The 22,237-nt window shown below is 42.0% G+C and overlaps 1 protein-coding gene across 1 annotated transcript in view; it reads right to left on the minus strand.

The window, feature by feature from the left end:
• Elmo1 (engulfment and cell motility 1) overlaps positions 1–22,237 on the minus strand; it is a 503,321-nt gene that overhangs the window by 290,409 nt on the left and 190,675 nt on the right. Inside the window, exons 9-13 of the mRNA XM_028789271.1 lie at positions 19,357–19,508; positions 17,232–17,310; positions 13,438–13,488; positions 12,164–12,286; positions 9,825–9,956 (exon numbers count right to left, since the gene is read on the minus strand). Of these exons, the coding sequence (XP_028645104.1) occupies positions 9,825–9,956; positions 12,164–12,286; positions 13,438–13,488; positions 17,232–17,310; positions 19,357–19,508 (537 nt within the window). The remainder of the gene's footprint in view (positions 1–9,824; positions 9,957–12,163; positions 12,287–13,437; positions 13,489–17,231; positions 17,311–19,356; positions 19,509–22,237) is intronic.

A 22,237-nucleotide genomic window follows, 5' to 3' on the forward strand; every position in this document is an offset into this window, starting at 1 on the left:
AGGTCTTGAGGATGTAAGTCAGATAGCAAATGCTTTCTTTGCATGAAGGAGGCCCTGGGTTCACTCCTTAGCACTGTCTAAACCTGGTTATCGGCACATTGATCTGTAATCCCAGCACTTCAGAGTTAAAAGCAAGAAGACTGGGAATTCAAGGTCATCTTCAGCATCATCCAGTACTTGGACAGCCTGGAATACATGATTCTCTGTCTCAAACAACAGAAGCAAAAGATCTAAAGGACACTCTTAACACTATAAGAATCTGTCATACAGGGAACACTATTTGCCTCTGGTATTTTACAATCTTCCTAAAGCAAGCCAGTTACTCAACAAATATCTATTGAAAGCCTATTCAATCTTAATGATTAATCTGATTATTGGATGTACATGAATAAAGCAGAGAGAGACTCTACTGTCAATGAATGACTCCTCATTGAAGGGGTCAGAAAATAAGAAGGTAAACAAGAAAACTCACCTCTAATAATAAGTCCTAATAAATGTCACAAAGCGTGGTTGTATAATAGAGTTGACTGAGACATAGGACTGCTGATAAAGGTCAGGCTTTCAAAAGAGCTGTCAGTGGACTTGCTCTCAAATAATGAGAAAACATGGTGAGTAGCTAATGTTGATATTGATAGTGAATAGTGAAGTAATGTTCTTGACATAGGGAAATTGAGTCTGAGCAAATGAAGTCAGAGCAACAAAGCCAGCAAGTGCAAGATCTACAGTGGAAAGGAGCCATTAGAGCTAAGGAACAAAAATCCATTGTGTCTAGCACACATGGAACAAGAGGGTAGTGACATGGCAAAGCAGGCAGAGGGGCAAAGGAGGTGGTTTGATAGGTAAAGTGCTGGGCTCACAAGCATGGGTAGGAGTGAGTTACTCTAAGTCTCACAATTCAGGCCAGCTTAGCCAAATCAGTGAGGTCCAGGAGAGAGGCTTCCATCTCAAAACTGAGAATGATTGAAAAAGACTTTAGATATCAACCTGTGGCCTCCATATGCACACTCATAGACATGCGTGCACAACTTTCACACACATCCACACACCCACATGAATATATGCACACAGAGAGGGGAGGGGAGGAGGAAGGGAGGGAAAGACGGAGGAGAAAGATAGACAGAGACACAGAGAGAGACTGAAAGACAGAGGGAGGAAGGGAGGGAGGGAGGAAGGGAGGGAGGGAGGGAGAGAGGGAGGAAGGGAGGGAGGGAAGGAGGGAAGGAAGGAGAAAGCTGCCAAGAAAGTTTATATGAAGCATAAAGGTGAACAATAAATCCTTGTTAATGCATTTGCCCTTGAAGCAAATAACAGATCTGTTATAAACACAGGGTAGAGGTGAGGGAGAGAGATTCTTATGGATTTAGAGCTAAAAATGACATGAAGACTTGGGGGAAATCCTCCTGAACCTTTTAGAGCCACATACATTGCAGGTTAAACACTGCTCCACAGTTACTGCTCACCCTCAGGGTTTCCTCTTTACATAACTTTGTTCTGGTGTGCCCCCTAGTGGAGAGAAAGTAGATCACTTCTGCAAGGAAAAAAATTGTTTCCTTTTCCTACTTCCAATAACACCCCTGAGAAACTTCCTAGAGCTAAATTAATAAAAAATTAAACTACAAGAAAAATGAAACTTGTGGCAATCAAACAACATTTTGTAGCTTTTACTAGTTCCCTCCAAAAACGCTTTCTTCAAAAAAATAGATCGAAATGTTTTAATGATGCAGTTAACCTTGTGTTCTCTCTCCATACAGTATCTGTTGCAAGTGCTAAAATGGGATTACTCCATTGTCTCTACCGCTTTGTTCTCTCCCTTGCTGAGAGGGAGGAGGATGTAACCCACTACATATATAAAATCATCAAATGGACAGAAATGATAACAGCTGCACGAGTCTGTAAAAAAGGAGATGTGGGGCTGAATCTCCACTTCAGACAGTGACAATCTGGTCCATTCTGTTTCGTAGCAGTGGGACAGATCTGTGAGTGCTGTAAGTGGCTTGTAGGTGGTCTAAGACCACCCTTCTAGACCTCAAGCATCAGTGTGCAGTGCTCAGGGAAGAGGCCTCCTAGTGAGGAACTGCTCCTCTGGTTTCCTGATGGGTAGTGAGGCCAGCCATCTTCTCTGTTGGGTTCTGGATGAGAGCTGGCAATGCTCGCTCACTTTCTTCTGCTGTTTTGTCAACCTCCAACTTTCAGAAAACTGTGGTCTCTGCACATGAACCTGAATAGGAAGCCAAGGATAGTCTGTGTGATCAAACCGATGAAAGACCAGAGAATGAACTTGGGCCCATTCAGGTTAAAAGAAAATGTTGAAATGTCAAGAGGTGCAATTTAGACAAGAAATACCACTAGAGTATGACCAAGCTGCACAGACCCCTTCTGGTGATTTCTCATTTTGACTCCATTTACCACTCCTGACCTCTCTAAGGCATTGCTGCCGCATGGTTTAATGAATTACATTTAAAGAACCTCAAAAATACATTATTACTGTTGTTAGATTTGGCACTTCAAGTACATTTTTCTGCACTTCCATGATAAGGCAGGATAAAAAAATAAAGCTAGATGTGCTATAACACACTTAAAAGCCATTTCTAACAGCAGAAAGAGAAATGCTTGCAAAATGAGACTCCAGAAAGGAGGATGCTGATAAAACTCATCTCCCGGGTGCAGCAGGAGAATTCCCTTTCACAAGGAGGACAGTAAGATATCTTAGAATGCTTCTAGTCCTTTCTAAGATGCCTGTGTATGCTCACAGAGTCCAAGAGCCCTTACTGAGCCTATACTTGCTAACTCTGCAAGCTCCTCACCAGTGCACCAGAGCCCGAAGGGTGGCTGGAAGTTAATGGCCGTGGTTTTGCGCCACCTGGTGGCTATTTCTGTTCTGGTTTTGCTAGTGACTAGAGTGGTTTGTTGTTGCTCTTCTTGGTTTGTTTTGTTTTGATATAATAATTTTGATCATGCTTTTCCCCCCTCCTAAATGCTCCCAGAACCCCCTTCTCTAACTACACAAATTTATGTTCTTGGTTTAAGTCCATGATGCCTCAATTTGAAACAAGACTGTACCTAGAAATTGTTAGAACCGGGGCATGCAGGTGTCAGATGGGAAAAGACAGTATATAAAGCTTCAAGGAGGTTGAGAGAGGAAGAACTGTTCCCCGAGGAAAGAGCCCACACAGTACCTGCTTGAGAGTTCACAAGACCTTACACAGAACTTGGCATAGTACTGGATGTCTTTGGGCCCAGTACTTCAAAGGCAGAAACAAGTCAATCTCTATGAGATCAGTCTACACCCTGGTCTACATAGCAAGTTCCAAACCAGGCAAGGCTACATACTGAGACCCGTCTAAAACAAGAAAGAATAAAGGAAATAAAAGAACCATAGGAACCACACACTGGCCTTAGTTTCTAGTAATCCCTTTGCTTGCATCCTACATGGGTTCCCAGGAACCTCACTAATATTAGCCAGGATTTCCTTCATCCAGAAGTCTACAGAGCTAAAATGTACAAAATTTTAGGAACTATGATGAACCAGAAAAATACATATATTTTGGTTATGGGTACATCTGTAGCTAAGCCAAAGAACTGGCTAATACTACTACCCAATTATCACATTATCCTGGTAGGAAAGTGGTTCGATTCTCAGCAAAGCTCATTCTACCCTGTGCTTTCCACAAGCACCTTCATGTGAAAGGAAGACGCACACCACAAAGGGGAGCCCTCAGCTCAAAGTGCTATGGCTTCATTTCTTCAACAAATGTGTTACCCACTTTTACTAATGCTATTCTTGTACTCGAAGAGATGGAATCACATTGGCAGTGTGCAAACCTGACAACACCCTGTTGGGCACCATGCTAAAACAGAAGACAGGCTGCTGGCTCTTGACCTACAACAGAGTCAGAGAAAATCCATACAGTTCCATGGGCATGATATTACGTTAGGAGCAATTTCAAGGAATTTCTCCTTAAAATACCTTAATCAATCCACTGTAAGGTGGACTGTCCTCCCCATTCCATGTTCCTGACTGTTCCAAGAGCACGGCCAAGAGCATACAAAAACCTTATAACTCAGAAAGAGGTACATCTTCTTCACTTTCCACAAACAGGACATTGCTCTCTGGCACCACAGGGACAACCAAATACTCAAGGTTCTTCTTATTAGGAACATGTATGATCTTTCAATTTAAAAAATTCATTAGATGGTATTTGTCTGTGCATGTGTGTGCACACACATGTGCCACTTGTAGGTGCGACAGCACACTTAGGAAGGTCTGAGGACAACCTTCCTGAGTCACTCCCCTACTTGTGGGTCCAGGGGCTCTCTCTCAGGTGTGCAGGCTTGGCAGCAAGCACCTCTACCCACTAAGCAATCTTGGTTATGCTCTGCTCCTCATTACAGAGTCTAAATCCACAGCTGCATGACTCCTCAGGACAGCACAGGACTGGATTCATTTTGTTATTGTCGTTAACTATACAGTCCTATATAGTCAAGTTCAAGTGCACTCCTATTTAAAGACAGCTTACTTAATATTTTTTGCTTCATTTCTTTCAAATAGCACATAGCCAACAGGCATTATAATCCATGCCTGTACAAAACTCACCTAAAACGCATATTCTGCCGTTTCTCCATACGGCACATCAAAGTCCCCTTCTACTTAGGAACCTCACCCAAAACTTCAGTGTTGTGTCATTTCAATCAGCAACATCAGTGACAGAGATGAGAGCAAGCAGCCTGAGACCAGCTGCAGAAAGCTTGCCTGCAGTGTGAGGGCGGACACAGGAATCTGCTCACTGTCAATGGAGTTGCGTCCAAACGGATGTTATGCAGCTTAGTGCTGGTTATATACATACAAGAATAACACTGGAAAATCCCTTGAATATTCATGTTACAGTTACAAGTAAATTTAGACAAATAGGAGAATTTTTAAATATGGAATCCATTAGTAATGAGGTTTGACTACGTATTTCAACACATCCCCCCCCTTTTTAAAAAAAAATTAAAAGTCGTTATAATCTTTCCCTCACTCTCAAAGCCAACTCCACTTTTTCTTTCTATGTGACATAAACAGTGGTCATGCAAAAGATGAGCAGTTTGCCAAAAGCACAGAACATTCTCTCCCTAGCCCCAGGACAACCTGTAGTTTCCACTTCTCCTACCACCTTATGTCACAGTGTCATGAGTCACTGGGCACTATTTCAATAATAGCAGTGGTAGCTTTTATAAGTTTCTAATAAAAATATCTAGATTCATGCACTGCTTCCATGCCCTAACCATCACTCTGAACAGCTTATTAATTGTCTGATAATGAGGTATACACAACTTATTGATAGTTGGATATACCTTCCTTATTTTATATACTTACTAATTAGCATTTTGGGGAAAATTGAACCCAAAACCTTTAATACCATTGAGCTATGGCCACATACTTTATCTGAAGACTTAGAGAACCGATTTGTATTCATCATGTGATCTAAGTGGGAGAGAGGGAAACAGTATGAGCATAAGAACGGTCTGTACTTAGGCACCATGTTTACTCTCCGGTGGCATTCTCATAACCCTTACATCTAAAGGCATTTGAAAAGCAACAATGCAGCTTCTGCACTGTGAGGACGGGGATGCAAAGGGAGGAAGGAAAAACTAAACAGAGCTGACTTCATTCCCTGTCACCTACTCTCAGGAGGACCTGTCAGGAAGACAGCAAGCACTGCAGCTGGAATTATGCATAGTCAAACTCGTGTAAGTGCATGATTACCTCCAGTCACTCATGAAGACAGACGTTCTCCTGAATATCTGTGCAAAAATCTTATTTCTAAGGAAATATATTTCCAACCACTTATTATCCTTTCTACCTTCTTATTTTATTCTTTTTTATTTAAAAGATGACTCTGAAAAAATTAAAGGCAATGTCTAAAACTTCTCACATTCATGCAGATTACAATAGATGAAAACTATATTTTTTAAGAACTCTTTTAGTTTAGATTCTTAGCCAAGGCAAACAGAATGGGGAGGCACCAGGAAAAAAAAAGTTTCAATCAATTTTATCATCTGTCCTGACTGAGAAGCAGAATGAAAATCTAATGAAAGCTACCAGTGCTTACCCCAATGACTGAACACCGAAAATTCTCAACTCACAAATCCACAAACTGAAAGTCAAGTCAAAAGCAGACTCTGACAGAGCCCTGGCCAAACATGTCACTCACCAAGTATTCAAACTGCTTCTCACAGTCTTTACTGTGAGGGTGGTGAAGCTCATGCCCAGCTAGTCATTCTACAGATGCCCTCGAGGCTTCTCCATTTCAATAGAAATGCCAGCATCCAATGCCACTGCCTGCTTCTCCCACCGGGGCCTGGCACTCTGACACTAACAGTGATAACCACCTTACAATATCATCCAGCTTTATTTTACGTATTTTTCTGTATTGTTACAACCACACAAGGCATGTAGTAACTTTACAACAATTCTGAAATTTGGAGCTATATAATGAGACCCTGTATTAAGATGTGTTTGTGTGGTATGTGTGTGTGTGGTGTGTGTGTTCTAGAATTATTTTATTAGGAAAATCTGTTCCTTCAGGGTGCTGAGATAAGTCCATCCACCTCTCCCATCAAATTGTCATCCAAAAAAAAAAAAAAAAAAAGACCTTTCTGCCTTGTGGGAGCAGCAGCCCCTTCTATACTGGTGTCATTGTTGCTTTTAATGTCAATTTGCCCCAAGTTAGAATCAGACATTTAAGAATTCTACTGACAGACCTGTCCTGTTGCTTTGATTGATGTAGGAAGACAACACCTAAACCTCCCATCTACACACACACACACACACACACACACACACACACACACTGTAGTCAGCACCATCTCTTAGTAGCCTAGATTAAAAGGGCAAGCCTTTCTACGATGGCCTGGCCTCCCTCTCACAGCTGAGCTGATTTACCTGGGTATTTCTCTGCTAATGTCTTGGCTGACAGCAGAACCAGCATTTCCAGTAGCTTTCACTATGGACAAGGGACCAGTGGGCTCTCCAGGAACCTCCCAGTCTTCTGGTACTAGCCTGGGACTACTGAGGCATCTCACCATGTAAATGGAACAACTACTGGCTATAACTGATCTAGTGAATGACAATAGGCTGTTAAGGCACCAGCCTCAAGGACCAAATAAACTGCCAGGCTCTCAACTTCTTAGTTATGATTTAACTGTATTTTTAGAGCTCATTTAATAAACTCACGTGCGCACAAACACACACACACGCACACACCACAGAGTATTCTGTTCCTCTGGAGAACCCTGAACTCACAATGCTGCCTGTGGTTACCAAGACATGTGCTTCCTAAAATGAAGGAGGGCTCCAAGGTGGCTAGAATCTCTGTCTGCTTGAGTAACTTTAAAACAAAAAGCTGTGCCCAGTTTGCAGGCACAGGAGCAGGTCATATATATACAAAAAGACAGGCTTCGTAGCCTGTGGCTTGGAAGTAGAAAAGTAGAAGCTGAAATGTGGGCTGCATAGACTCTAAGAACCTGCTAAGTTACTGCTTCCTGGGATAGGTCTACTTGGGAGAAACAAAATAAGAAATTAAATTCTTTCTATAAATTCAACCTTTATTCAAAGAAATCAAATTTTATTCAAAAGTCTCAGTGTTCTTTCAAGTTCAGAGTTTGACAGGCAGGATAGTGTTTGCTTTGGAAGCACAGAAAGAATTCAACACAAGTCTGCAGAGACTATGGCTGGCAGCCTGCAGCATTTCTGCAGAACAGCCATTAGGTGGCAGAAGGAAGCTGTGAGTCTGCCCCTAAGCTTGTTTCTGTCTTGGCCATGCATTCTCCAATGAACTATCAGCTTGTAAAGATTGTTGGCCCATTTTCAGCATAGATCATTACTCAAAAGTCTTTCCAGTTTCTCAGCCCTCTGATGCAAGACCATGGCCTAAGCCTGGGGATAGGCTTCTAAGGAAGTTTTAAAAATGAAAGTAAAAAAAATTGTACAACAAAATCCAGGAAAGCAGTGCTCCCTTTGGGCTATTCTTTAGTGAATGCCTTTATTCCCCACCCTTAAAATAACTTTTTTGAGTCTTCAAGGAAAGTGACACATAAATTTAAGAGTCCTTAGGGTCACATCAAACTGACTTTCAGTGAAAAAAAAAAACAAAACAAAAAAAACCCTCCACCCTTGCCCATCACAAACTCAGGAACCAGAACACTCCACGACAGAGAAGGTCGAGAGCCAACTCCACCTGAAAATCAAAGTGGGTCAGGATTTCCAATAATGCTCGGACAGAGGACACAGACACCGTGAGAAGTGACTCATCCTTGGCTTGGGATGTAAGTCCACAGGCTGCAAACACCAAGGTTGATTCTTCAGGCGTCCCACCCACTTCACCTTCAGAGGAAGCTCGAATCCTCTGGCCTCCAGGCTGTACTCTAGGCCCACCAAGGCCTTGGGCAGATGAACAGTACACAGAAAGAGAGCTCATTTGAGAGCTTGTGCATGATTCAAGTGAAATCCATGCCAAGGAGTGCCAGGCTGAGCTCCATGTGGTGACTGTGATGATTTGTGGGCAGAAACAACCAGACAATCCTGCGCTGCTTCCACATGAAGTAGTTTTATGCCTCATGTGCCAACCCAGAGGGAACACGTAGAAGGCAATGGTGGTGAAGTGGATGCTGTCCACCTTAACTGGGCCACATGTCTCAGAAAGGAATGACACAAAGGTAGAGAGGTGGCATCAAAGATACCAAGACACAAGAAAGTCTCACCAGTCAACTCAGTATGTCTAAAGTGTCAAATGGACTGTCAAAACCAAAGATCTGACACAGTGTAAGAAATGCTGCCCAAAAATGTTCTTAAGTAAGATGGAAAGTGGAATGTGTAATCAATAAATACTCTTACTCAGAAAGACATTAATACTATAAAATCAATAGCTTGAATTTTTTTAAATTAAAGAGTCATTATTAAAAAGTTGAAAACTGGTCACTTTGACGCACTCTAGATAAGAAGTTGATTATTAGATGCTTATAGAAAGTAATTTGGCACAATCAAAACCCTAATTGAGGGTTTTTTTGTTTTGCTTTGTTTTCAGAAAAATTTATCTGAAATAAAAACTATTGCCTAGTGGTTTCTAACCACTCAAGTCAGCATCTTATTTGTGTCATTTTGGGTGGAGATTAAAATGGAAACCTCATTGGACAACTGCAGAATTTCAAACTAGCTAAAGGTCACTTTCAAACTGGTGATGCTGTCTACAGCAGGCAACATCTATAACAGCAGGTTGCAGTCAATACATGTTGCATTCTGATTTGTGAAGAGAAAGAGTGTGTGTGTGTGTGTGTGTGTGTGAGTGTGTGTGAGTGTGTGTGTGTAAGAAACAACCCATTAGCATTTAAGATTTTTTTAAAAACATAAACTATATATAAATCTCATCATGATTCAACTCCAGGAGACTTCCAGCTTTCTTTAGATCTGGAATCAATGCATCTGAGTAATCCAATCACTAGCCCAATAATAAGATGCCTCCTAGAACTGTCAACATTCATCCCACTCAGGAGAACCACAGTGGCTTTCGAAGGAGGCTCAGGAAGGCTCGATGCATTCCAGCCTAACTACTCTCCATTACACTTAATCAGAACTGGATAAACAAGCGAAGTATTAGTCACACTTGTGCAACTTATTCCATTTCACCACAGCCAGAAGAGATTTCCATGTGATCCTATTTAAACCAGCTAAACATCTGGAAATGTGGAAAGCATTCTGTAAAGCACAAGAGGACCACACGTTCGATATGACTGAGGTCAGATGGGGAGGGTGGGAAGGGAGAGCAGACTAGAGACAGAGTACTTACAATGAAGCCAAGTTTTTTATAATCCCGAGTGTACATGGACTTGCGTTTCTCCATGCTGCCACTGCTGTTATTAGGTTCTGACTCTGCATCAAAAGCAATTCTTCGAAGTTCAAATATGATGTCCCTTTGAGCCTAAAGGAGTTAGAGAGGGGAAGAAAAGAGGCAAAAAGAAAGTTGCTTTCACTGTTCATGACAGAAGACCCCCCCTTTCCCCAGAGTCTAAATGAATCACTGCATTCAGGAGAAGCAGAAGAGAGAAAAGACAAGTCATGTCCTAAATTAGAACTCAGACTCCTCTCTCTGCTCAGCATTAATCTCTCAGCCAAGTCATTTGGAGCAATGATAAATATTATATAGGGCAGTCCTACATAAAAGCCCCCAAACAACGGAAGGGCTATTATTGGCCAAGGCTAAGTTGGAGAGTGGTTGAGTAATGTTCTGTTTGAAACAAATTAAGAGGGATATGTGGTTCTTGAGCAGTATTTGTACTATGAGAGATCTCTCACTCAACTGAGGCCTGACTTCATGGAAACTAGAGGAAGACAAAAATAAAAGGGAGAGCCCAAAGGCAGAAACAGTGCCAAGTGTTCTTCCAAGGCTGAATGTGGTATAGACACACAGTGGGATGTTGTTAGCTTTAGCCAGGAGCAAATTACCAACATATTACCAGATGGAAGAACCTTACAAATTCGCTATGAGATTATGTCTCCTAGAAATGTCAGGGAAGCTGCACCTATGAAGTATCACCAACATGGCTGCTTAAAGAACACCTGAACAAGGATGATGTCAATAGACATGCTAATGTAGAAAGGGGACGCTCATTAGCCTCAAACCTAGACAAAGAACAGACAGGTAACTAAGGAATACTAATAGCAGGAGAAACAGTCTTGCCCAGTCAGCCCAGAAATCACACACACAAATGATAGTATATGGACTGAACAGGTTGTATTTTTGTATTTAGCCATTTACATACAGATACATACATACACACACACACACACACACACACACACACACACACGTAAAAACATTTAAAGAAAAAGAGGCCATGAATTTGAAAGCAACGGAGGTGGGTATATGGGAATGGCTGGAGAAAGAAAAGGGGGGCAATACTGTAATTAACTACATTATAATCTAAAAATATAAAAATGATAATAAAAATTTAAATATGTTGAATAGAACAAGCTAGATAGAAAAGAACAAATAACTTTTGTTCTGTTCATCAGGTCCTCCTAGAAGAGTCAAATGAATAAAAACAGGAAGCAGAAGGGTAATCTATAAAGAGCCAGAGGGACAGGAGGAGTAGAAAGAAGGGCAAACCTGATGTCAGTGGGCACAGAAATTCAGTTTGGCAACATACTAAGAGGCCTGGCTATAGATGCAGTGAGGTTATAACTGTGTGAATGAAGTTAATGGTTAAAATGATTAATTTTGCTATGTGCCTCATTTTCCAATGAACAAGAGGAAGAGTTTACAAGTAGTGCTGCTCTATATTAAGGGCGCTGATCTCCCTCACTCCAGGTGACAAGGTAACTGTCTTGTCTCCTCAGATTACCATGCTTGGCCTACCTGAAAAAAAGCACGGGGCACAGTCACTGGCCTATCCAAGCCTCTGCACCACTCTTACTCACATGGCCTCTCATCATGAATGAAGGGACGCAGCAGCCACACATCCCACATGTGCAGCTCGGCATCTGCAGTAGATCAGGCCTTCGTGTGCCAATAATGAATGTTTTCCTTTCCACAGCTGCACCACTGTTTTGAATTGAGAATGTGCACAGTGGGGGCAGGGCTCCCAACTGCTTCCTTACTCTACCTCGAGAAGGGAAGCACCCCTAAAGCCTTCTTGGATGGAAACAGAATGTTTTGTACACAGTGACAGAGGCAGCAGGGAGTTAGAAAAACTACCCAGCCAACAAAAACACCAGCCTAGAAATGAGGGTGCAGCAGGGAAAAGGAAGAGCTGCCTATGGTCTTAGTTACTGGAGAATAGAAACCACTCCCACTTGTAGAATCGATGCCACGCATGGCCTTGCATGCCCTCAGTTGTACTGGAACTTGACTTAATGTAGTATAGTCAAGAGCCCAGGGCTTTAACCTCAAGCTCTTAACTGTAAAAGGAAAAATATGCATGTGTATGGGACCTCATGGACTAACCCTTCCACTTGCTTCTCTGATCCTAGGTTCACCTAAACTTTAAAGCCATATTCCCAAGTTCTTGGATATCAATAAAACACTTACAAGGTCATATGACTCCCGATTTGAGGGTAATGAAAGGACAGACATTTGATGCACTGTCTCACAGTCTCTGATTACATTTGTGAGGAGCATCCACCTACCTGGTCCTGGGGGTCCATCTTGGTCATCATCCTGTCTTCCAGAAGGTTAAAGGTCAGCACTTGGAGAACATATAACTGGTGTGCCATCTCGTTGTTGATGGCACGCTGTGCTCGGATGACATGCTAGAGACATGGTTGACAAATTACATTTTTAAAAGTTATTAAAGAAAAGATGCAGAGCACAAAGTTAACTCTTGTCATGATTCTGAAATTCTGACATGTGAGAACTTCCTTACCCTGCAGAATCTGCACTCAAGCCCCAGCCCGAAACAGTTTGTACAGATAACATAGCAGAACTACTTTCATATGCACACTAGGAGGGCTATGGCCACCTTCCCAGTATCCTAAACACCCAAAGTCAGGTATCCTGAGACTAGACATAACCTATAAACACCGTAGCCAATAGAAATCACTGAACTAGCCATTCCTGAACCTGACTGCCACATTGCTGGAATGTAGTCTCCGAAGCATCTTTTCCTAGGAAACTATAGTTCAGACTGTGTCCCTCATTTTCCTGCAGTTGTCTTATGTACTGGGTCCTCTCTCCTATGTCACTCCCATGCTGTGACACATTTCTCCTTGTGGAACACATCAATCCTTTGGTGGATTTTAAGTAACAAGCTTTCTTTTCAATGCCTTTCAAAAGGCAATGGCCTTTTGATTTGTTTGCTTCTTCATACCTAAAGAATGCAAAACCTATATTTCAAAAGTGTGTGTGTGTGTGTGTGTGTGTGTGTGTGTGTGTGTGTGTGTGTGTATTAAGGCTTTCTGAACTCTAGAATTACAACAACATATTGGGTTGTTGCTGTTCGTTAGTTTGGTAAATATTAAACTTGCTTCAAATAACTGGTGAATAGCTGGTAAAGAATGCTTTCTGTTTTGTGCAGCCCTAAACACAAGATGACACTGCAAGTTTCTTTTTCACTGAATTTTAAGGCCCTTCTCCCAGAATCTTCCATATTTCCAACCACCTTCCTCATCAAAACGAGCTCATACTGGTGGATTTTCTGAGCCAAGGAGTTCCTGATTTTCTTTGCTTGCAAAAGTAAGCTGAGGTGCACTAAATATGTTTCCTCGGCTCCTCCAGCAGGCGGAGACCTTCCAACCAACACAAGGGAGTGACTACACACAGCACTGTTTGTGACAGTTCTAAAGCACACTGTTCCCTCCTGGATTGGCCCTACTGATCAAACTCCAGTGTGGACCCACAGAAGGACTCACAGACACTAGGTCATTTCTCCCCAACACAGTGGCTTCAGTGCACAGGTACTCACTGTTAAAATGATGTAGCGCAGCTGCTTCTGAGCCAAAATATTAGCCATCTCCTGGGAAAGAGAAAGACATGTCCACAAAGGCTTCAGTTAGAAAGACTCACTTCAGTCAGAAACTACTTCATCCTGGGGTGTGCTTCCTAACTGAATATCAGCAGTATTTCTTGGGAAACGGCCAATTGAAATTAATTTTTGTACATTCTACTTGGATTATAAAACCCAGATCCAAAAGCAAAGTAGGATTCTTTTTTTAATTTCTGCTTTTTCTAAAACAGAATTTAAAAACTCAAACACTACAAAGGACAAAAATGGCTCCATGCCTCTGAGACTGTTTTTGTGTTTTCTCCTGTTCTTATCCTCATTACTTTTCTTTCTTTCTTTTTTTTAAGTATTATCTTTTAAAGATTTATTTATTTACTTTTTGTGTATGAGTACACTAGAGCTGTATTCAGACTTACCAGAAGAGGGCATCAGATCCCATTACAGATGGCCATGAGCCACCATGTGGTTGCTGGGAACTGAACTCAGGACCTCTGGAAAAGCAGTCAGTGCTCTTAACCACTGAGCCATCTCTCCAGCCCCATCCTCATTATGTAACTTTATAAATTTATTTATAAAGCAAGAACTGTTCAATAAGCAGATCAACCAAAAAATGGAAAGAGTCAAAAGTTTAAAGTCTTCCTAAAGCCAGTCCTTTTCATCCATGCAAGCTGAGCACGAAGAACGCAGACCCTAGATGTGGAGGAAGCTATGCACGTGAACTGAGTCCAGATTACTGAAGGACTAACAGCTGGACAGATGTTATGCAGTGGAGTTAACACTCACTTAGCTTAGCAAAGCCTCTTTTCTGTATTTTGGGCTGTGGCATTCATTGACTGGTAGAGAGGATTTAGGGGTAGCTTTATCAAATGGACTTGCAATAACTAATATGTCAATGTGACACACCTAGGAAAAGGGAACTTTAACTGAATAACTCCTTCAACCAGATTTGCCTGTGAGCATGTCTGTGAGGCATTTTCTTGATTGCTAACTGTGTTGAACACAAGTACAGAAAACAAACTGTAAGAGGACTGAATTCTCAGACTGTTGTTAAAATATTGACCAGCGGGTACTAAGGGAAAATTAGTCCCCCCAAAAAAGCACTGATACTTTCAAAGAATATAAAAATACTGCTTATATTCAGGAAGACACCAAAATATTCTTTTTTTGTGGTTGCTGGGGAGTATTTTTGGCATTGCAATTCTCACTAAGTAGAAGGCGCTGAACTACCACTACAAAGCAAAACTATAAAAGCTACCAAGATTAAAGTAAATTTGCAGAAAGCTGGGAGAATCAAGAGCACGGGGAGAGAAGCTAACAAGGGGACATACAAGCAAGGGAGGGGTGAGGAGCAGAATGGGAGAGCAGGGCCCAGTTACGGAGGCTGACAAAGGAAACATGGAGACTTACAGTCAGAGGGCAATCAAGGATGTCAATATTGCTCTCTACATCAACCTAACGGCGTCATCGCCACCACAGAAAGGAAAGCAAGCAGGAGAGAAGAGGGGATGGAAATTCAGAGCAACTGTTAGAAGCTGGCAGCTTCAGTGCCATGCCCTGCTGATCCTCTGCTGAAAAGGGTGGATATTCTGCCAGGAGATCCTAGATGGTGACGTGGCAGTAATGTCCAAATTCAGTATGGAGTACTTTCCTGAGCTCTGAAAACCAAGAATGCAAGCCAAGGACACCCCAGAAACAAGCTAAATGACTACTCAGAAGACCACCCCTTCCACACTGGAGAAGCAGGCTTTCTTCCACCTAAACAGAGGTCCACTGGCTTCTTCTGTTTCAAATTTCTTCTCTTGGGTCCCATAAACAGGACCAAAAAACTTCAAAGTTCTTTTAATAATTTTTTAAAACTTTATAAAAGTTATTTTTAATGTGCTGTTCAATATTATCAAATGACACAAACAGGAAAAGAAGGTGTAGCTCACTGGTCTATACAATTAGAAGGAATAAGACAGCTTCATCATACAAAGATTATTAGTCATTTGTTCACAGTATTTTTTCTGAATGTGATGCTTCATTCTTTGTATTCCATACAAAGAGATGGTGTCTAGCACAGAGCAGACCAAAAGGGCTTGAGAGAAAATCAAAGTGTTTTATACAATTCTTCTTAAGTGGAGGAGCTGGATTAGAGAGAAAACAAAAGTATCCTTGTCTCCCTCATGGATATATGTGAACTATAAGTGAACTGCTTGAATAACCACGCGCACTCACAGGGAGTATAGTATAGCCTTAAATGACACAAACGTTCACATGGAGATGTAGATATGGGTAAGCTGACATGGGAAGTTGGCCACAAGCATCTTTGTTGGTTTTTAAAATAGGTCGGTAAATAAAAATAATGCATATGGATGGATGGTTCCCTTTGGTGGGAAAGTGCACAAGTAAAACAAATGTACACAGAATAAAGAAAGAACCATGCCATGAACGTGCTTGAGCCTGAGGACTACAAGGGTCCACCCAGGGACCCCAACGAAGGAGTCTTTCATCCTTCTTCATCTTGAACTTGTTAACTAAAGGTTATTTTCAAATAATGCTTATAAAGCCATTAAGTATTTGTAAAGAAATTTGGAAGACATCTTCTCACCACATGGTCCAATAAAATAATAGCGAAGGAAAAGATCCATCAGGCCACTCAGCAGCTGTGCCTTTCTCCCACAAAACCAAAGAGCACATTTCCCTTCATCCACACAGCAAGAAAGGATTCCCCAAGGGGTAGAAACAGAACAACCACTACCCCAAGGAGAGACACCAAAGCTTAGTCCTTCCAAATTCATTTTCTACACTGAAATAAATAATAAAATCCTGACCATCGAGTGCTACCACCTTGTATGCCCTCAGCAGGACCACAAATTATTCAATAGTAGCAGAACTGATGGAATGTCCCAGGCTTAATCATCAATCTTTAAAGGGGATGTTCTGTAAAATTCAAGGTACAAGTGCTTAGGTAATATTTTAATTTATTGGAGTGAGAAAGTGGGCCTCGTTTCCTCCTGACTTCTGGGATTCTCTGCCTGTGGGGCATTCAATGGGATTATTTGCAGTTAAAATCAAGTAGGGGGCAGGGCTTCTAGCTCTAGATCTCACCACTGTGGTGACGTGGTCAGGTTCTTTACTCTGTTGGAACCTCAGTTTCCTCATTTGTAAAGTGAAAATAATATGCCTTTCCTGTAGTATGAAAATTATGCTAGTGAACACACCAATATCAAATGTAGACCAGCTAAAATGTTCTTTTACATCTAAGGTTAAGTCCAGATAAAGGTGTACACCCCCAGCTGCTGATACAATCTAGGGGCATCCAGGTAAACAGATCATGTGAATCCCCCTTTAGGGACCTCTACCGAATGGCCATAAACAAGTCAGCGTGAACTTGGATCTTGATCTTCAGGGCTCACTCTCCTAAATCACTCAGATATGTAAAATTTAAACACTGTAACACAATCTCTGTTCTAATGAGCAAGGCTTAAATTCTATGCTTCTTAGAGTCAACATTAACTTTCCATAAGAAAGTACATATCTTGTTGCTAATTTATTTCTGAGACTGAGTTAGTCATAGAATAATCTGAATTTCTGATGGATTTTACTGTTAGCTAGAATGGTTTACTAAATGATTTCTTCATCTATTCTCTCCTATGCCCCAGTCAGCCTTCATGGCATGGCTATCCTGTGGACAGAGCTCCCGGGGCAGGGGGAGAAGAGAATTCCTAGCCCCATCCTGATCACAGTCTTAGGACTAGAGAACTGAGACTTACCTGTCTCCTCTCATCGGGAGCTTTCAGGAAAAGTGCGTTGATTACAGCAATGGTGTAAGTCTGGATTTCTTGGTCTGTCCTGCAAAGACCCAAACAATACAGGAAATCAGACGATGCTAGCCCTGAGTCAGCCATGGTAAGGCTCAGTATCAAACACAAACATACAGTCCTTGAACAGAGGAGAAAGGCAAGATCTAGAAAACGCAGGCAGAACTGATGACATAGTAACATATTCCCACAGATCCCTGGGCTGAACACGTAGATACACAATTGCTATTATACCTGTTGATCAAAAGAGATCACCCAGAAGTACATGAGGCCAGCTGGAACAGCTTCTTCATCTGAATTAAAAGCAAGTGCCCAGATACTGTACTGTGGGCTGTGTGTGTGTGTGTGTGTGTGTGTGTGTGTGTGTGTGAGAGAGAGAGAGAGAGAGAGAGAGAGAGAGAGAGAGAGAGAGAGTGTGTGTTTTCGTCTAATGCCTGGTACATGTATGGGAGCAGTTGTAGATGTCTCAGCATTCCTGGGCTTATCTAAAAGAAAACAGCTTTGTTCCCATAGCAACATTACATATTCTAAAAACTAGTTGGCAAACACAAACGCTGTAACAGTAGTAAATGTTGGAACTTTTTGTTTAAAATTTTGCTCTTCGCTGCAAAGAGGGAAGAAATTCTGAGGGAAGCCAAGTGGTAAACAGTGAATAAGGACTCAAGGCAGAAGCCAAGAGCCTCAGAGTTACACTCAGGGAAGATACTGTTTCCTAGGTCTGCAGTATCTAGGACAGAATTACACACCACACCTCCGTCTACAACAAGGCACTTGGCGAACACAACAGGCTTTTTCTTTCCTCAGTGAAGTGTACTGTAAATGAACATTTGTGTCTGTGAGATTGAGAAATAGAAATCTAGACAGTGAAATCAACATTACATTAGGAGACAGTGAAACCCATGTCATTTTAAATGAAACTACACACAAAACCCATCCTTCTGAGATTGAGCTAAGTCTCTGAGGTCAAAGTCCACAGCTTCCCTGACTTAAATTTTAAATTCTGCTCACACCCTACCTCCAAATGAGTTAAACATCTAATGGACTTTTATAGTTTAGAATATAAATATAAGCCAACATCTTCAGTGTATTGAGAACTGCTGGCTTAACCCTTCTGTTCCTACCGATCCATATGCCTACACATGGTCACACACATCCCACATGGTTCAAGCAGGTTTACTATGGAGAATAAGCAAATGTGACTTAAGAGAACAGAGGATGGAGTCCCCTTGATGCCAGTCAAAATATTTCCTAAAACACATCTTAAAGCATTTCTGGGCACTACAAGGAATCCTCATATCCTTCCAACCAATGCACTGCTTACATGAGCTAGCTCATAATGTTTCTTCCACCAGCCAGCACCCACCAATACTTGAATATAACAAGCCACACAGCATAACAAGCATAACAGAGTCCCTCTCAGTGTTACTATCAAAGTTTACCAAAGAGTGGAAGAATGGGGAAACTTTGCAAAGATGGCAGAGTTTGAGGCCAGGTGTCTAACCTCCACATCTTATGCAGGCTCTTAAGAAAATAATGCATGTGTTTTACTCTTTCACTATTTTATTCATCAAACCTGAAGTTTGGTGATGGAAGAGGCCTGCTTTTTAAAATTCCTAGTTAAGTTGACCTAGATTCAAAACCACAAGTGCCACATGTTCTCTCTCCATATATGGATCCTAGCTCCAAAAATTAGGTTTTGATATGTAACCAGAAGTAACTAACTACTCAAAATGCTAAAAAAAAATGATGAAAATATTCAGTGTCACAGAAAGTATCATAGGTAAGAAATATTATAGGTGATACTGACACTGTTGAGAACCTAAGACAGTAAAGTATATTATTATGTCTTATAAAAAGTAAAACAACCAATGTCTACCAAAATTTACCAAAGCTGAATGTATCCTATAGTCTAGGCTCTGGGGAGAGCCCTGGGGATTGTATCATGACCAATAAGAGTAGTGGCTAATTTGCTCCCAAGTCAAGATATTTTGCGTATGTAACATAACAAGTTTACAATGTTTCCCAGGCCATCATAGTGACTGTTTCCCAGAAACAAGACACAAGAGTGTATGCTTACCCCTGAAGATGAGGAATGAGTTGGCCAATGGTGATCTCCTGGGCTACCTTTTGGTATAGGTCATGACTGTTGAGAACCATTGACTCCAAAATGGCCAAGGACCGCTGCAGGATTGAGATGTCTATGGCGGACTTGTTCACAAAGCTTGCAATCTGAAAACACAATTAGGTCACAAATGACTACTCATGCTCAGATGATAAGCCAAACAAAGAAGAAAGGAAGAGAGAAAATAAAGCAAACTTGGGGCTCAGTAAAGAACAATACAGTCAGAATGAAACATACTACAAAAACCAAGAAAGGCATGGAGTCAACAATGTTCTTGAATCATCACAAAATCTTAGGACTCAGCAATAACTGACTGCCTCTATAAGGGACATCTTCAATGGACCATCCTGCCTGGTTTTCCCAGGATTATTATTCTGAGTTTCAGCTTTCAAGAAATGGCTTCCCTGTTAAGATAGCAATTTCAACATTGCCAGTAGCCCCTCCTTGCCAAGTCTTAGGCTCCTCCTTCACCCACACAGTCCAGACCCAGGATTATATTCCTGTTACGTTCTTAAGGAGCTCACATAAATCATACTTGTCAATATTATTCAACAGGCAATGCTCTGCACCTGCCCATTTTCCTGGCTATTGCTGTGGGGTGTGTCTGTGTGTGTTTCCTATAGTTAAAGTAAATTCTTCTGCACTCTCTGAGCAAACGGAAGCCATTTAAATTAGCAATGCTAGCATAATTGCTTAATACATAAAATACATTCCTTAAGAAATTAATCAGCAAAAGCCTAAACATAATAAATCACAATATAAGAGGGAGATAGAACACAGGGTTAGAATAACAGCTCAATGCAATCTTAACACATGAGCACCATAAAGGCTTTATTTTAGAGATCTCATTAAAAGTTATTGCTGTCTGTTGACAGCTCACACTAAAAAGTGATTATTATATCCACACAAGCATGGCTTAAAAGCTGTCTGACTTAAAAGCTGCCCGGCTTGATTCTATGATGGGTAAACACTTGGTTTCGTCTGTCAACACCACTTCCTCCCTTTGTGCCATGTCATACACTCTTGTCCCCAAAACCCCTCCATTCCTGAGGCTGATAAAATCCAAATGGCACCCTGGCCATTTCCGGCTCCCTACCATGCCACAGTCACTATCTCAGGGCCCACTGGTAAAGGCGGGATGGGACACATGCTGACTCTCTCTTGCCAGATCCCTCTGGACCTCCGGCAACGGGAAGTAATGGAGGAGTTCAGCAACGGGAGGTTTTACACTCCACAAACTGTTTTTATAGCACAAACTACAGGAAGCCTGTGGAAATTTTAAGATCCTTAAAAGACCATCTCAGCTCCTCTCACGCGAATGTGTTTACTGTCCCTGGCAAGCTCTCGCCTCCGTTCTCACATTTGTTCCAATCTACAAAATCCACTGAGTGAACACCACCTCTCCTTCTCGAAATCCACTGTTTACTGACAAAAGTCCAACTGCCCTCCCAGCTTTCCTGGCTGTTTACTTAAGATAGGTCCCTTAGGGACAGAGTACAAAGGCCCCAATTCTCCTTCAACCCCCATGTTATTATCCCACCATAATACTTCAAACTGGTATTAGGAAACACATAAAGCAAGGCCATTGCAATGGTTCTTACTATCTTTCCACTAATCCTCTTATTCCTGGCTACCCTTCTTGCCTCTCTTCGTTGAGATGTGCCATAGGGTCAGGGAGTCTGCCTCCTGAGAACCTGTTGCTGATACTGTCAAATCCCTCCATCCTTATCCTTCATCTTTTTCCTTTCTTTTTCTTTCATTTTTTTTTTGGTGGTACAATTTTTTTATTAAAAAACTTTTTATTGGTTCTTTGTGAATTTCACATCATGCACCCCAATCCCATCTATCTCCCCCACCCCTCGTGCCTGCCCTCCATCCTTGCAAACCAAACCCCTAGAGAAAAAATTCTCATTGTAGAAGCTGTAGTATGTCACAGTGTGTCCCACAGTATACACATTTGTCCACACTTCTTTGCTTGCAAATGTTCGTTGCAATGAGTCATTGGTCTGGTACACAGCATCTGGACTTCTGCTACACTATCTATACTGGAACCTCACTGGGACTCCTCTGGAATATCCTGTTGTTAACCTGTGTCATGAAGATCCAATAGCTTTGGATCTGTAGGAATGGCCCTTTCATGCACTAGCAGTTCACCGATGGAATAGATGTTGGGGTGGCCCCATTCAAAGCCCTGGATCTGAGCCTGAGAAGTATCTGAGCTGGTGAGCCCTCGGCCTCTTGGGATCTCACAGCCTATGGCCAGCTCACCAGCAACCCCAGGAACCAGGTCAACTCTACTCTGTTGCCTGGGTGACATGCAGGGTCCACTTTATCATGAGTTGCCGCTGGTGAGAGACATTGTCAGCTCACCTGCCTACCATAGATGGGGAGGGAAGGGAGGGTATTTCTTCATCATCCATGTCACCTCCTAGCAGACAAGAAGCAGGACCACCTCTCCTTCACTCACACCCTCTGTGTAGCATACCTGCAGCTCCTACATGCAGGGCAGGCTCTACTGTGCTGCCCAGGTGAGGTATAGGACACTTCTCCAGAGTGCTGCAGCAGGTAAGAGGCAGGGACAGCTTTCTTGCTCTCATGATATCAGACCCAGGTCTGCCAGCAGCAGCAGCTGGTGAGTGGCAAAGGGAGAGAAGCCTATCTCTAACTCCTCCATGCTACCAAAGGGGAGATGAGTAGGGCCAGCTCTCCCACACTCAAGTATCCTCAAGGCTGGCCACCTGACACTCCAGCAATGTGCAGGTGAGAGGAGCACTCTCCCAAGCAGTGCCCAGGTGAGGAATAGGACCAGTTCTGCACAGCACTCAGACATCAACAT

This window comes from Grammomys surdaster, unplaced genomic scaffold (assembly GCF_004785775.1).
Source record: "Grammomys surdaster isolate TR1022 unplaced genomic scaffold, NIH_TR_1.0 125807, whole genome shotgun sequence".
In the NCBI taxonomy this organism is placed as follows: Eukaryota; Metazoa; Chordata; class Mammalia; order Rodentia; family Muridae; genus Grammomys; species Grammomys surdaster.